Source organism: Pipistrellus hanaki, assembly GCF_964339955.1.
Source record: "Pipistrellus hanaki genome assembly, chromosome: 11".
NCBI lineage: Eukaryota > Metazoa > Chordata > Mammalia > Chiroptera > Vespertilionidae > Pipistrellus > Pipistrellus hanaki.
The window spans coordinates 52,882,368-52,898,391 of NC_140513.1; the positions used below are offsets into that span (position 1 = coordinate 52,882,368).

The window sequence follows — 16,024 nt, forward strand, 5'->3', positions numbered from 1 at the left end:
TTTACATTTACAGACATGGAAAGATATCTATGACCTAAGTTTAAAAAAAGGAAGTAACATATCTATAATCCCTTTATGTTACTAGTACCTATTCCTACATTTTCATATAATCATAAATTCAGATGACTGAAAAGATGTTAATAAAATGGTCCCTGTGTGGCAACCTTTTAGAGAGTTTTTAATCTGTTTGTAGTTTTTTTAAATCAGATCTGCACAACAACTACATAACCTTTACACAAAAGCTGTAAAATAAGTTTAAAACTATTAAAACTTAAAATCCAGGTGCAAAGTTTAGATCTGCATTTTATTAAGCACTGAGTTTTTCAGGAAATAAGATGGTTTTTGGATTGTTTAGGTTTGGTTGGGGGTTTGGGTTTTGTTGTTGCTATTTTCATTCTTCCTTTTTCTTTGTCTTCAAGAGAGAAAGGCTGTTAAGCTTATCAATACCTGCATAGCTAGGCACTGGCATCCCCACCATAGGTAGTAACCACACTTCTGGATCAAGAGCCCCTTACAAAAGCAACCAGGGGTTAGGAGGAAGAGGAGAGGTTAACAGAATAGTGCCTTTATGGAAATGTATTAATTCAATCAGTGTCTTACTTCTGGGTTATCATAAAAAGGTTCATAAAGTACCCAAAAGCCACATAAGATTTTTGAATTATGCTGCCCAGTGACTGATTCTCAGTGAAGAGAAAGAGAAGAGGGAGTTTTCTCCACTCTCGTTTTCTTCAACAGAAGTCAGTTTCTGCAAGATAGGCACAGTACTTTTTTAACCAGTAATCGAGAAGGCCAAGTATGGACATGATAGGAGGATTCAGAACCCTGCACCACCTTTGGCAAAGAGATGCTTAGTGAACACCGCAGAAGGCTTGCAAACTAATCACAACAGGTTTTACGGAAGAAATTGCTAGTGACAACCTACCCAACTCACCCTCTCTGTGCCAGACTTCACAGGCATCACTGCTAAGCCCCATTTTATGAATGAAATAACTCAGGGTCAGAGAGGTTATGTAACTTTTCCAAGGTCAAATAAAGAAGAGATAAATTCAAATGCAGATACATCTGGTTCAAAAGGCTGGATCCACAATGCATGTTGCTTGCTACTCTTCTGTTTAATTCTACTGAGTTGAAATACTATTAATTTTAGTGTGACCTAAATCCCACGAATACAAGTAAATAGGCAAAGCCAGGGGCAGTGGTTGGGGGTCTTGCCTGTAAAATATAACTTCAAGCTCTACTATCAAGTATTAGAATAATGACTATACTAAGGCAGGAATCTTCAATTCATGAAAATGGTTAGAACTGATGATACAAAAGTAAACAGAATATAACAGAGCTAGGATTGCCTCTTTGCCTTCAGTCTACCATTAGCCATAACTGATATCACAGAAATAATGGCAGCACTCTGACATCCACGAAGGCCAACCTGGTGAGACTTTTGCAGAGTGGCCAAAATGCAAGACTAATGGGTAACACAGAAGATGCTCAAAAAGAGAAACAAATTAAAAAGATAGAAAAGGTTGGCTGCCAAATGTCTACTATCTCCTTTCCTAGACATAATTGAAGAAATTAAAATATTTTATTTAAATGAATCGTCTTGTTTCCAAAAAGTCAAGCTTCCCAAGGGAAGCCTGGCACAGGATGAATCCAAAGAAAGGGACTCCAGTTCATTGAATACCTACTGTGTCCTTCAGTTTCACATTTCATGTTCTGACAAATTCTCAAGCTCAGTGTTCTTTTCCCCATTTTAAAATGGAAGAAAAATAAAGGTTAGGGATAAAGTGACTTACCCAAAGTCATAAGACTAATACAGTAAGTGACAACATTAAGATCTGAACTCAGCTCCAATCTTTTAACTCATCCTCCAGAGTTCTATAATGTCAAACACTACTGTCTTTCTGATACAATGGGATCAGAAAAAAATCTAAAAGGTCAAGTATTGGCATTTTAATAATGTTTGATTTTTAGGAAAAAAATCCTAAACCAACTTTTTCTCATTAAGGAGACATTATATTAAGAGTAATTCCATCCATTGTCTCTTGGTTTATAAAGGAAAAAAATTAATAAAGCAAATTGAAAAGGGCTGAATACATCCACATCTTTTTTTCTAATAAAAATCTGCTTCCATGACCAGGATAACAAATATATGTTTAGATGCTCTAAGTGTACATGATAGATTTTTTTTTCTTAATTTGGCATTGTTAACAAGTTTGTCTGCTATTTAGGAAAAATAATTTTGAAATTGGCTATAAGAAAAAAATATGCAGCACAAAGTTTATTATTCTACTGTAATTTTCACTTTAAAATTTAGAACTAAAAGCAAAAATCATCAAAAGAAAACTCATATCATCATTTTACTACATCCAACAGAGTAAAAAGAATTCTTAAAGTGAGTATTCTCTAGAATATAAGGAGAAATGTGAATTCGTCTAAAATGTGAAGTGCCAAGTCCTTATAAAATCTGTATTTTGCTACAGAGGTGACTTTTTATCTTGTTGGTCTAAGACCTCCAATGAACAATGTGACTGTGCTCTAGCCAGTTTGGCTCAGTGGATAGTATAGTGCATCGGCCTGCGAACTTAAAAGTCCCAGGTTCAATTCCAGTCAAGGGCACATGCCTGGGTTGTGGGCTCGATCCCCAGTAGGGGGCATGCAGGAGGCAGCCAATCAATGATCTCTCTCACCATTGATGTTTCTCACTCTCTCTCCCTCTCCCTTCCTTTCTGAAATCAATAAAAATATATTTTTAAAAAACCCACAATATGGCTGTATCTGTATATAAAGAACAAACCACCATACAGGCAGCATTAATCAGATTAGCGCAGGTCTAACTTGACAAAATCATCCATTTATAGAAATAAACAAAATGATGGTACCAAAAATCCCATAAACTGGCATACAAACCCACCCACAGTTTACTTTTCTGTGATATATTCTTGAGTTAAGTTTTACATTACATATCATGTTTTAAAATAATTTATCAATGGAAAAATATCTTCATTTAATAACTCTGTAAGTTCTTCCTTGTATCTATTTAGGAGTTATCAAAGGGTGACATGCTGGTACACATACACAACTCTCTCTCTCTCTTTCTCTCATATATATACATATATATATATATATACATATATATATATATATATATATATATATATATATATATATATATATATATATATACACACACACACACATTATTAAGGAAAAGAAAATTACACATAAGAACATAAAAATAAGGAAAGTATTATGGCTCAAAAGTGAATAGAAGAGAAATAGAACGGCAATTCAAACTATTAAAATAATATTTCCTTAGGTAAATCCAAGAGAATCCATATTTCTCGTTGGGGGGTGGGGGGGATCAGATGCATGAATATTTTATAAAGCCCCAGTTCCATACATCCACATTTTAATCTATTACAAATTTAACTTCCACCAGATCAAATCATGAAGCAATCCTGAGTGTTGCAGGTAACATGCACAGTTACCACTGAAGTCAAATCTTACACCCCCTCAGTCACTGTAAGCCTAAACAACTGGAACAGTGACCAGAAGACTAGTTTTCCTGGAGAGGGACATGGGTGGAAGCACTCTGCAAGGTGGATGTATATCTAAGGCCACTTGCAAACCTCAAAATGTCCTAAAACCCTGCTGCTCATGTGGTTGCACAACCAAGTTCCTTTACCAGATCCACAGCCCAGATGACTTGCATCTTTCATTGCCTTATTTCCAGAATCCCTGATTTTAAATCACACTGGGAACCTTTGGCTGCATGCAACCAAATTAGAATAGTTCGGCTTAGCCTTTCTAAATTCCGCCCCGGGGGGGGGGGTTCTTAAGTTGGTTTTGTTTTAAATTCCGTCCTTCTGCATTCCTAAATTGTATCCCTCTGACTAATATAAACCGTTATTACAGAGAAATGGTTAAAAAAAAAAAAAAAAAAAAAAGCCAGTGAAAAGGAATGAGGGAGTAGGAATGGTAACATACAGTACCATGAGCTGCAGTGGCCTCCCAGTCAGTGGTGCAAGGTTAACAGATCACTCCTGGCCTTCAGGAAGACAGCAAAACACAGGCTGGGGGAGGGAGGGAGGAGAGGAGGGCCCAGCCCCCGGGGAGGGAGGGGGTCCCTCGCCCAGGCAGTTTCCAGAGGAGGGCACTCAGCTCAGCTCCTTTCTGGCGCATTCCTCCTCTCAATCTCGCAGCCTCTTTTGCGTGTGTCTTGTCATATCTTCTTCAGCTGCTAACTGTCCAGGCTGCAAGACGCAGTTTAGGAAAAAGTGAAACCCTTCTAAGTGACCATCACAGCAAATCAGCTTCACGCCGGTGGGTAAAATTTTCCAAGGGAAGTCAGTGTTCTTCTGATAGTTCCTGAGTCTCTAAGTCACCCCCCACCCCCACCCGCCACCGGCCACCACACACCCCCCTAGAGGGCTAAAATGCCGCTGTGGCAATAAAACATTCATGCGACTTGGAATTTTAACACAATGCCATTTCCCTAGTTTAACCTGAAAGGAATGCACTAGTCACAACAGACTACATCATCCTGCCATTAAACCCTGCCAAGGAACCGCTTTTTTGGCCGTGCCGAGCCAGCTCTGACGGGAAAGGAGTACACAGACCCACACACTGAGCACAGAAGGGCCACCTCTGCTTCCTCAGCCTCCTGCAGCAACACCCTGCTCTTGAACATGACCCCTGACCCCTCGCCATGGGACTTGCCTGCGGTGCCTGTGTCACTCTGGAACTTCTGCAGAGTCACACACTGTGCAGGCCATGGGCTGCTCCCTCTCAAGGGGACTTGGGCCCGCGCCAAAGGTTCTTTCTTATTATTATTACCGATGCTATTGAAAGTCCACTGTTTAAGTGCCTGGGTGCTTTTATTTTATTTTTTTTATTATTTTTTTTTCCCCTGGAGTTGTAGAGTGAGGAGTGGTCTGGGTCTCTTATTCCTGTGCTTGTGTTGGAGTTTTTAGAAAACAAACTTTTCATTTGCATTCATAATTAGGTTATGATTACTGACAAAATGGTTTGCTTTGGGGACTACTTATCAAAGCTGCCAGTTCTTTCCCATGTAAGTGACATTTAATTTAGACTTACAAAACACACACACAAAAAAAAAACAGAACCAATTCTGATTTCCCCTGAGAATTTGCAAAAAAAAAAAGAAAGAAAAAAATTAAAGGTGGTGAATTCTACAGCATCCATACTTAACCATTTCATGTGGTTAAAGTACAAGCAACAAATTAGATTTTTTAAATGGATTTATTGATTTATTACTTGTGCAGGAATGTCTACCTTCCAAGGAGCATAACCTACAGAACTGAGAGAAAAAAAAAAAAAAAAAAAGATATGCACAACAAGTAAAATATGAATCACCCTAAATAGTTTTAAAATGTTTTAATCAATTTTAAACTCTGATGCCAATCAGGCCTTTAAAACCCAGTACAAGAGTATTAGTTTTTGTTCAGTTACCAGATACCACAATTCTGTCCCCCAAAGAGCCCTTCTGGTCTTTATCCTCAACTTCTCGCCCACCACTAAAGTATGCCCTCCAGATTTCTTTTTTAAACTTTTGTGATTATTTGTTGTTTTCCTTTCTAATCATTGACTATTTTCAGTTGGGGAACTTTCACTCTTACCTTGATGTTTTTATCTCATTACCTCTCCTCTCTACTAGAGTCCCAGGCAATTCTAAACAGCAGCCCTTGCCATGACCCTGAACCACAGCCAGGTGAGGTGTGATTAGCCCTGCAAAAAATATCAGTTGTCCCAAATGTAATCTCCCTGAATGAAGCCATGTCCCCCTCTCAATAACAAATGAACACCTTGTTTCATCCAAGAGATTAACCAAAAATACAAAATGACGATCTCCAAGCAAGATGGCAGACACATAAAATAAAACCAAACTGTCCACTTGGGCGTATTTTTTTCTCCTTAGTAGCTGGAATTAAATCTTAAGCCCTAGGCAAAGCCTTTATTTTCTTTCCTTTAAACAGACTTTATCATGCTTTGAAAGTCATTCGAACCCCCTTCACCTTAGCCAAGCCATGCTAATTCTAGACAGGAGGACAGCCAATTAATTTTGTTTTGTTTTTTAAAAAGGAATTATATTTGACTTGTGGGGCAAGGGCTGGGAAATCAACTCAAACAGAGAAGCAAAGATTATCAAAATCTATGAAAATATTTCCATTTCAAAATGTAAATGCTGAAATCAAACTGTCATCTTAATTTATATAAGACATAGCAATGAAAACATTGGATTTTTTCAAGTGACTTGGTTTATTATCAATGTATATTCAAATTTCAATTCTGATGTTACTAGAGGAAAACTTAGTAAAATTGAAAACAGCAGCACGTGAAGCCATGAAACTAATATTACAGAGGATAATTTCTATGTAAATCCAGGCTGATACACTTTTTTTGCTCATATCAAATTAATCATGACAGTGATCCCAATGTATGTTGGACCAAGATTCAAAGAAAGAGCGCAGGCCTGTGTGCTTGCACATACACCATGTTAACCCCTGGAGTGTGATGCATCTCCTGGACAGGCCTCTGGAACTTGGGAGACACACCCTCACCTAGGAGTTAAAAGATTTCAGTACCTGTGTGACTTTGTCAGTGACATATAATACCCAGGTCCTTATATGCGAATAAGTCATCTTTTCTATCAAAGAGCAGTTGAGACAGCTGTCATTTTGGACTGTGTGACTTGACAACCGCCATGTTGGCTGCATGGCTTGCAGCTCCCTTGGGGGCTGCCATCTTGAAATGGCAAAGGCCAGCCCCCCCCCTTTGAATTAGCCAATCACAAAAGACTTTGTGCTTGAGCTCCAATCAAGAGTGAAGGACAGGTCACGTGCATCAAGGATTATAAAGCCGAGCAGATCTCCTGCTTGGTGTGCACTTGCTTACAGACCATGTGTGTGCACCCTTCTACATAGAAGTGAAGATATTTGCCTTGCTGCCTGGCTCCCAAATATGTTTTGTGTTCTACCAGGACCCCTGAATGTGGGGGCTCTCCTTATTTCTAACACTTAGTGCAATCAACTTTTACTTGACAGATTCTAAAAAAAATTGTCAAAGAATTTTATAACCTACTCAGTGTCGTGGTACAGTGATGCATCATCATGAGGAAATCATAATTTATATGAAATGGTGCCATTATAAATAAGTGGAATCAGAACAATCTAGAACCTGATGGAAAAGAAAGTCAGAAGGATAAGCCGCTGAAATGCAAAAAATTGCAAACATCCAAGAGTTTTGCAGAAATATTAACTGGTTTTGTTCAGTCCATGTGAAATGATCAAGTTTGTGAAAAATCATAGCTGATTTTCTTTTAACCAAGAGAAAATTTCACTGTTACATGACTTCTGAAATTACAAATTCAAAAGTTTTGTCAGTTTACCTTTTAATCTCTAGAAAGCAAAATAGGTGAGACTTTTCTCACCGACTTCTACTACTAGGAGCACAGACATGCTTATGGTAATTTAGTATCCATCCCAACAAGAGTCCACTTGGAGTAATGGGATTGGCTAAATCAGCTTCAACCATCCCACACACAGGCAGTGAACAGACTAACTCTGAGTGAGGGCAGGCCTCAGAGGCAAGGAGATGTGAAAGGAAAGATGTGTGGATCAAAGAGAAAAGGGAGTAAAAGGAAAGCGATGGGGTGGGATGAGAACAGACTGGAAGGAAAGCAAGCTCCAGGAAAGAAGGGGATGAGAGAGAAAGAGAAAAAAGAATGAGATGGGGAGGAACAAAATAGAAAGGAGCAGGGAAAGGGAGAGAAAAGAAAAGGGGAGACTGAAGGGAAAGGAAAAAAGGGATGGCTGGGAGAGAGAGGAGGAATTGGAGCCTGAGACACAACAGTGGATCAAGCAGCTGGCCGGAGATGCTAATTCAGCGCTTTAACAAATCAATGCCACTTGAAAAGTACAATGTGAGCCCTCACTGGGTAGATGTCAGGGGACTGAGAAAATGCATTCTCAAGTATTTCACATTAAGAGGGAATAATGTGTTAATTTATAACTCTTCACCCTATACACCCGGATTATCTATCTGTGTCAGCGATTTGACTTCTTAAATTTATCAAAAACGCACGCAAAGGGAGGCAGCTTCGGCTTCACCTCAGGGAAATGGAGATTTAGGAAAAGCCTGTCCTAGGCTTGGGCTGCGGTTCTCTTTCCTTTCCTATTTGGGCTGAAGTACAGGTGGGGGTGGCAGGAAAGAGTGAGCCTCTGGTGGAGAGATCTAGGGAGGAGGGGAACTGCTGGTCCAGTTACTAACACAGCCAAAGGAAAGGCTTTCCTGGCCTGTGGTTGATTGCATTAGGTACCATCCGTCAAAAGTGACACAGAAGAGAGGGAATAACTTGAATCAGCAACTGAGCTGCCATCATCGGAATTTACTTTACGGAAACTTACTTAAGTCTCTCAGCACACCCAGCGGAAGAGAAGCTGCTGACAGTTGGATTGTAATTAAACAGCATTCGTGCAATGCCACTGGAGCTCCAACAACAGAGCTTATCAAAATAGGAAGGGAAGGGAGGGGGCTAGGCTTATTTTATTTGGTTCGCTCTGAGACAGGGAGGGGAGATGTTGAAGAACCGATATTGCATCCCTGCATTCGGGAGCCTAATGTTCCTTTTTTTAAGAAAAATCTATTTTATTAAACATCAAGTTTTTGCATTGTTTCCTAATCGTTCCTAAGCGTAAATTTAGCTGACTTGCAATAGAATGACAGCAGTTTCCAACCTGAGGGAGAGAAGACTACATATTAAAAATTAAAGCATTATCAGATTTAAGTGTCAAGGTGCAAGAATTGTCAACAAATGCGAAGTGTGTTAAATTTGTGGAATAAAAAGAAGAGAGTAAGTTTCAAGAAACTGTCTGAATTAAGATCACATCTTCAAGGACATGAAGGGGAGGTGTTCTACATACTGGATGAGGAATTAAAAAAAACAGCCAGGCTGTTAAGTGTCCTAGGTTTCACTTCTAGATTGTTGAACCTGTACAGCAGCCCAGTATTTTTATTTGCTACTGGTACAACTGCAACAGAAACAGACATTCTCTTTAGTTTGGAGACACTCATATGTAAATGAATGCTGATGAATGGAAATGAGATGCTATAGGATGATGGGCAATGCTCAACATCTAGTTTTTAAAAAGGCAAAGTTCCCTCTCTCCCTGAAGCTTATATCTCTTCCTTTCTACAACTGGGGGCAGAGTGAAAGGACAGACAGCGATGGACCTTCCACCGGTTTCTACTGACTAAACACTGCCTCACAGAGAAACTCCTGACAGAGGACAAATGCTCTTTCCACTTTTTTTTTTTTTGTATCTTTCTATAACAGTATTACAGATATTCATTTTAAATGAATATCTGATTGCAAACTTAAGTAAATAGGCAGAAATCCTGCAACTGCATTGAGCTATGAGTTAAAAATGTCTAAAATAGTATCATTTTTAATAAATGTTTTATGTCTTTCAAAGGAGATAATTAATAAGGAAATTCCTAGGTCAAGACCACGGAATACACTCCTATCCTGTTTCATAAAATCTTAGGATCTATATTCTGGGCAGTATGTTTGCAACGGGAAAGAATCCTATTGTGTGCATTTCAAGGACCTGTAAGCCCTGAGAGTAGGACTTGCCCTACCTCTCTCTGGCTTGTGCATGAATTACCACTGCTGTCTGTCCCACCCAAGCTCCCTGACTTGAACTATCCATTCTTATCATTATGGTACCATTAATCCCTTTCTCCCCTCCTCCTCCTCCCCGACCACGCTCACCTAAGGGGTTAAAAGACTTCAGTACATTTGTGACTTGTCAGTGACATATAATACCCGGGTCCTTCATGCAATCAACTTTTACTTGACATGTATTTGCTCATCACAGGACCCGCATTACTACTGGGAAAATGAAGAAAAACCTAAATTAACACTTGACATTCAATATGGTCAAGTCCTTAATTGGCTGGGCTTCCTGAGAAAGCAATTTTCTATTCCCCAAACTGTTCGCGTGTCATGTGTGGAGTGCAGCTCTTGGCCATCACTGCTGTCCCTCGCTCCCTCTAATGAGAGCAGATGAATTAGTGTTACGTGACACGATTTGAACAGAGCTTCCTGCTCCTCCCCTCCCCCCAATCTTTCTCTTGTACCAGTGACAGCTGTGTGGCAAGGGAAAGAAAGAGAAATGCAAGAGAAAAGAATCCTGTAAAGGATGATCATTTTTTTAAAAATGAGCCTTAAATGCCTTATTGGAACTCCAGAACAACAGGGTCATTTAATTGTAGAGGTGGGTAAGGGGGTTGTTGCAAAGATCAGGGGAATTATCTGGCTATGGTTGGTTTGGATCGTATTAACTTCCAGTATGTTTCTTCCATTCCTGGCTAGTTGCAGTATTAGATTGCACTGGTCTTAATTAAAATGGAATTTACATCCACTTTACAAAGTTTTTTAAAGGTCTGGAGAATGGGTCAACTAGAAAAAAAAATATGAACAGCATGAAATAATTATTATTCTAAGATAAACATACCTCTAGGTAAAAAAAAAAAAAAAAAAAAAAAGCCCTTTCAATAAATGTTTAGATCATGAAGAGCCCACAACATAAAACAGTGTCACTATACTTTGTTTTCAAACACTGTTCACTCTCTGAACTTAATGCTAGCCATTCTATTTTAAATCATGCGGTACAGTTCCTTTGGTTATTGAATTACTGCAACAATATGAACACTGATTTATCCCATTATTTTGGAGAGGGAATTTATTCTACTTTAGATGTGCTTATCTAGCTCAGGAATAAACAATTGAATGCATGAAAGGAAGGCAGCACAAAATCTGCTCTATTCAAAGATACTACAAGGTAAAGGGATTTCTCTGAGTCTTCACTTACTCATTTTGAAACCAAAGAGGAAGTCATTTTAAATGCCGCCGAAGTTGCTTAACCAATCTGATTAGGACCAAACAGAACTTGAGGCGGGAAGAATATGTGGCACATCACACTGTGGAGAAAGTAAGGCAGTCCAAAGTAGACACATAAATGAAAATAATTAGTAAAAGTCACTAGCACCTTAGTACTTTGGATCTTCTCTATTTCATTTAAATGAGAGCTAAGGCAAAGATGCTATTTGTGTACCAGAAATTATATCAAGATTATATTAGTGCCACAAAATCAATGTAAGCATGAAAAACGTAAACCATTTAACTCCCCTACCTCTAATAATTAGCTTGATTATTTATTAATTATTCCTATGTAATTTGAATATCATTTAGTATTTCGGAAAGCAGATTTGAATATATAATATAGTGAAGCCCAGTTTTGCACTATGTTTAAAGTTAAAACCTGAAACCCAAAAGCTATTTCCACATTTAAATGTGTGTGGGGGGAAACATGAAAGGAAATGAAGATTTATAAGGCATTTTCCCCTTAAAAAAAAAAAAAAGTCAATTCAGAACATGATTTTAAATATTGTTACACTAACACAAGAAAAACTCTACCTACCATAATGAAAGATTTTGGAACACGTTGGATTTTCAACTGTATTGGAATATCATGTGTTCCAGACAATATGAAAACTCTAAAACCTGAGTGTAACTTAGAAGTATTCTCTCTGAAGCTAAATACAATGGACACACAGTCTATATATCATTCCCTCCTATGGCCAAAGCACTGATATTTCAAGTATCATTAAGATCCTGTTGGAAAATACAGCGAGGCAGCTTGTGAACAGGCATTCTATCGGGCGTTTAAAAGAAATAAATAGATAATTTGGTATTCTGGAAAAGTAACTCACTTTAATACATCCCGTGAACTGCTACAGTAGCATTATCATCACTGAACAACAAAGGGCAGTGTGTTCTGCCAATAGCTTTAGGGTGACCTTTGCAATGCTGACTAGTCCGTCAAGTTCCATCTCTGAGATGCAAGGTGTGGACAGGGATGGTTTATTAATTGAGGTAGGAAGTCAAGAGCAGATCCTCCACAAGGGTAGGCATTTCACATTCAGGAAATGAAGGATTCCCTTCAGAAAAAGAGAAGCAGTGTACCATGAGATCAGGCTACGAGTGAACAGACCATATTCTTAAGAGCTCTCACCTCGCATGTTGTAGAAACACCCAAGTATTGGAACTGCAATGGCACTTTCCCCGCTTGTAGCAGCGTCGGTAAGTGCTGCAATGAAAAGCCAACTGGGCAATGGCAACACTGGATCGATGTCTTAAACTCTAGGAATAAAGCTGAATAAGAATGTTGCCATCATCTCAGAGTTTGACTCCTGCTTTATTTGGGGCAGTTCCCAAACACTGCTAACAGGATGAATCCACAGAATTCAACAGGGCAGCAACATTGGTTCAGAAAAAAAAAAAAAATGAATCTGTGCTGAACTGAGAAATCTGTCCAAGGATCACACGTGTAGAGAATCAGCCTTTTTGATTCTAGAAAGGTTGTGTTTTTTTTTAATTTAAGAAAGTTAACTGTGACTATGGCAAAGTGACATGCTTAAACTTGATATTCTCTTGGGTTGAGCAGGCTTTGAAGCTCATAATAAACTTGAAATGGTTCTGTGGAATGTTAGGGCTTAATGTAGATGGTGGGTGCCACTGTCATGCCTACACAAAACTATGTCAACCTGGAAATAACTGCATTAACAGCTCCAGGGTATTTAGAATGGAAGGCTTGCTCTTTTCAAGAATTTTACTTTGAACCATAAGAAGATGCTGCTAAGTTTCCAACTTGTTTAGCACAGCTAAAATTAAAATACTTATTCTGGTTTAGGAAGGCATAATGTTTGCCACCCACTTAGTTCATATTACCTTCACATTAGACCTTTAAAAAAAAAAAGTATAAACACGGCATAGAGAGAAATGACTGCTTTAAAATAGCCTGGCACATGGAACAATAAAACTATGCATCAAATACAAGGCATAAATGTTATTTTATAAAAATTAGCAGCACCTAAAAAGTATATTCTTTCATCCTCCATTCTTCACTACCTTCTTGATTTGAGTGCTTCTTCCCTCTCCTGTCTCAAACATAGTTTATCTAAGTCCCAGTTGAAAGATTTCTGAAAGTGGTAAGTCATAGCTAAGTTGACGCTGAACTTCTAGAACATGGCATACCAATGTCATCCTGACAAGCTTACAGATGCTTCGTAGCAAGCCGTACCAGACACCTGATTTACTATAAAACAAACTGTTAATCTCCGATCTTTTCTCCAGTTCAACTCTTCTCTGCAGTTCTGGAAGCAAACCAACAGCTTGCTAATGTTTACATGAGAGATGACTCCCTTCTGATTGGTGTCTGATCCTATCCAGTGATGCTGCTCAAGACCCTGGACAGAACCTCAGCACACCTAGACCTCATTTGCAGATCATTTTAACAAGATGTTGTTTCCTATTCCCAGGAAAATCAATAACTGGGCGACCTTCAATTTGAAATGCAAACAATTAATTACCTGTTCTGTTGAAAATGTTGATATCTGATTTGCCTGGAGAATTTCAATTATAAATAAATTTTTTTTTTTTAAAGAACCCCTTCAAAAAAGTTAGATAGACAATGAAAATCTCATCTTACACAATGTAAATGATGTTCTCTTGAAGCTTGCATAAAATATTGGCCTTGTACAAATTAGCATGGGGAAGTTTTCCTCTTGTGGTCCATCTCCTCCTCATGACATCATAATCAATTGCCTGGTAAATTACAGCAATCCCACAAAGATTCAGAGACAAAAATCCACTGCTTAAAGGTGCGATGAAAAGTTTTTCATAGTTGAATACAGCTTTTCATCTACATCAATGACTGACATAAATTATGGGATTATTTTCAGAATTTAGAAATCTCCCTTTCTTCCCCTATAATTCTAAAATTCTTACTTTTCTAACCTTTCATTAAAATCCTTTGACCATATTTTGTTTTGCTCACATTTTACTTTTCTTTATAGGTGGATCATGAGAAGAAAACATACACATCAAAACTACCAGCACCAGAAATATATTTACTAAACTTTGTTTTTAATTGTGTAGAAAAAAAAAAAAAAAAAGGAAGAATTTGGTTCATCCCAGTGGGGAATTCCCAAGATGAATGATCACATGCAATGAAACTATTATCTTCATCCATTAAAATATTATCTAAAACAGAGGTTTCTATCTGGCAGCCAGTAGGCCAAATAAAGCCTGCAGATGAGTTTTGTTTGGACCACACACTTTAAAAAATATTTGAAAGGGTTGCCAAGATTGAAAAATCAGGAGATTTCACATAAAAAATCTGGATTTCTGGCTTCCCGTTTTGAAAAGAAAAGGAGGCTCTCCCAACACTGGGCCTGCACTCCCACCTGCCAACAATTGGCTGGAGCTGAGGAGCTGCTACCTCACTGTGGTTGACACGAGAGTTCTGGTCCACCACAGTCCCCACCAGGCTACATTCCACTCCTTTAGCTTACCTTACCCTCCACATGGCCCTTTCAGGCAACTCCTAATCTCTAAAATGTCATACGACTTACTCCACAGAGAGTTTGCAGTTTGTGGAAGAAAAAAAGAGGAGATATCTAGGAACAGAGATCTTAAAAGTACATTATTTCCTGGGCTTACACACTGTAAGGCAGAGGGTAGCGATTTTTATTTAAAATTATAGCTGTTCAATAAAAGATACGTGCAAATTTTCATAATTAAAAAATTTTAAAGAGCAAATCCGGGACTGATGGCCTGATCTCACACAGTGGTTCAACCAGCATTTGCACTGGGCTTACAGCAACCACATTCTTCTCTGCAGCCCAGAAAAGATGCTCATGTCTAACGGTTACTCGGATCTACACTTTGTTCGTTCACATGTTAACACTTCTGTGCTTTCCTTCTAGAAAGATCTTGTACTTAAGTGAAAACTGACCCTAATATGAAAATAGAATATATCTTCAAGGTAAATTTTAAAAGTCAACATTGAGGATGCCCGAATATTATCAGAGCAAATACTTATCTTTACTGGCTCCACATGTACACCACAATCTGACATTTATACTTATATTGAATAGACATTATTGCAGGTTCAAATGACCCCAAAAGTCACGGCATATTTCCTTAAAAATGATTATTACCTAAAAGCAGATGTCTATGACAGAGTCACCCTGCACTACTTGCCTTTTTTCTTAACTGAAAGCAAATGCAAGGGGGAAAACCTTTTAAATTTCACTATTTCTAACCAACCGCAACAACAGAGTATTTCTATCTATTAGTGGATTTTATAAACAAATTAAAAGCACCCCATTTTAGCACAGGAAAGAAAGAACCTTTTCTGCTTCATCCAAGTATATTAACAGGCAATCTCCAATGCACTATGCAGTATAGAAGTGTGCTAAATAAGCTATGATCAGACATATTCCAACTTATTAAAAAGAGTAAAATTTAAATCAACTTTAGTATAGTGTTTTAAAATTATGTTTCATCATTGGCCCAGACTCTTGAAAGATTGCTTTTTAATTAGGTGTTTCCTTCCTAAGAGAGAAGGATTTTTCTCCCATTTCCACCTTAAGAAAGAAACCCTTGAACATATGCCAAATTGACTTCAAAATCAGAGTTTAATCCCCAAATTCTCTTGATTCTTAAAAAATTTGAACAACTTTAAGCAACAGTTAAAAAAACCATTATGATCACGCTTCATTCCGTGACTCCCAGTTGAATAGAAAAGGAGAAAATGCCATAAATAGAGCTCCATAAATACAGTCCAGGGCCTGATATATGAATGATGATATATGATATATGATATATTCCTTATGGGAAGCATTTTTTCCTAATATCCATTATGTTTGAAACCTGAGCAATCAGAAGCAGACACCTGGAACTCAATTATTAATTTACCTCTCCCTCCCCTTTTATACTTCCATCTCTAAGGTGTTTCCCTGAAGAGATGATCCTTAGGGATGGCATGCTAAAATTACTTTCGTTAAAACAACCTGGTACAATCTACAACTAAACTTATTCTCTTTCTTCTTTAATTGTGCAGCTTTAGGGGGGAGGGGGGGGGGATGGGCACCACAA

At 38.2% G+C, this 16,024-nt stretch overlaps 1 protein-coding gene across 18 annotated transcripts in view; it reads right to left on the reverse strand.

Moving 5' to 3' along the window:
- BNC2 (basonuclin zinc finger protein 2) overlaps nucleotides 1–16,024 on the reverse strand; it is a 427,699-nt gene that overhangs the window by 264,446 nt on the left and 147,229 nt on the right. For 2 of the 18 annotated variants that reach the window (XM_084898229.1, XM_084898242.1), the window contains exon 1: nucleotides 3,990–4,350. The exons of the other annotated variants lie outside the window; for them this stretch is intronic. In XM_084898229.1, coding sequence (XP_084754355.1) covers nucleotides 3,990–3,992 — 3 coding nt within the window. In that variant the 5' untranslated portion in view covers nucleotides 3,993–4,350. Of the gene's footprint in view, nucleotides 1–3,989; nucleotides 4,351–16,024 lie in introns of those variants that run through there. 18 annotated transcript variants of the gene reach the window in all.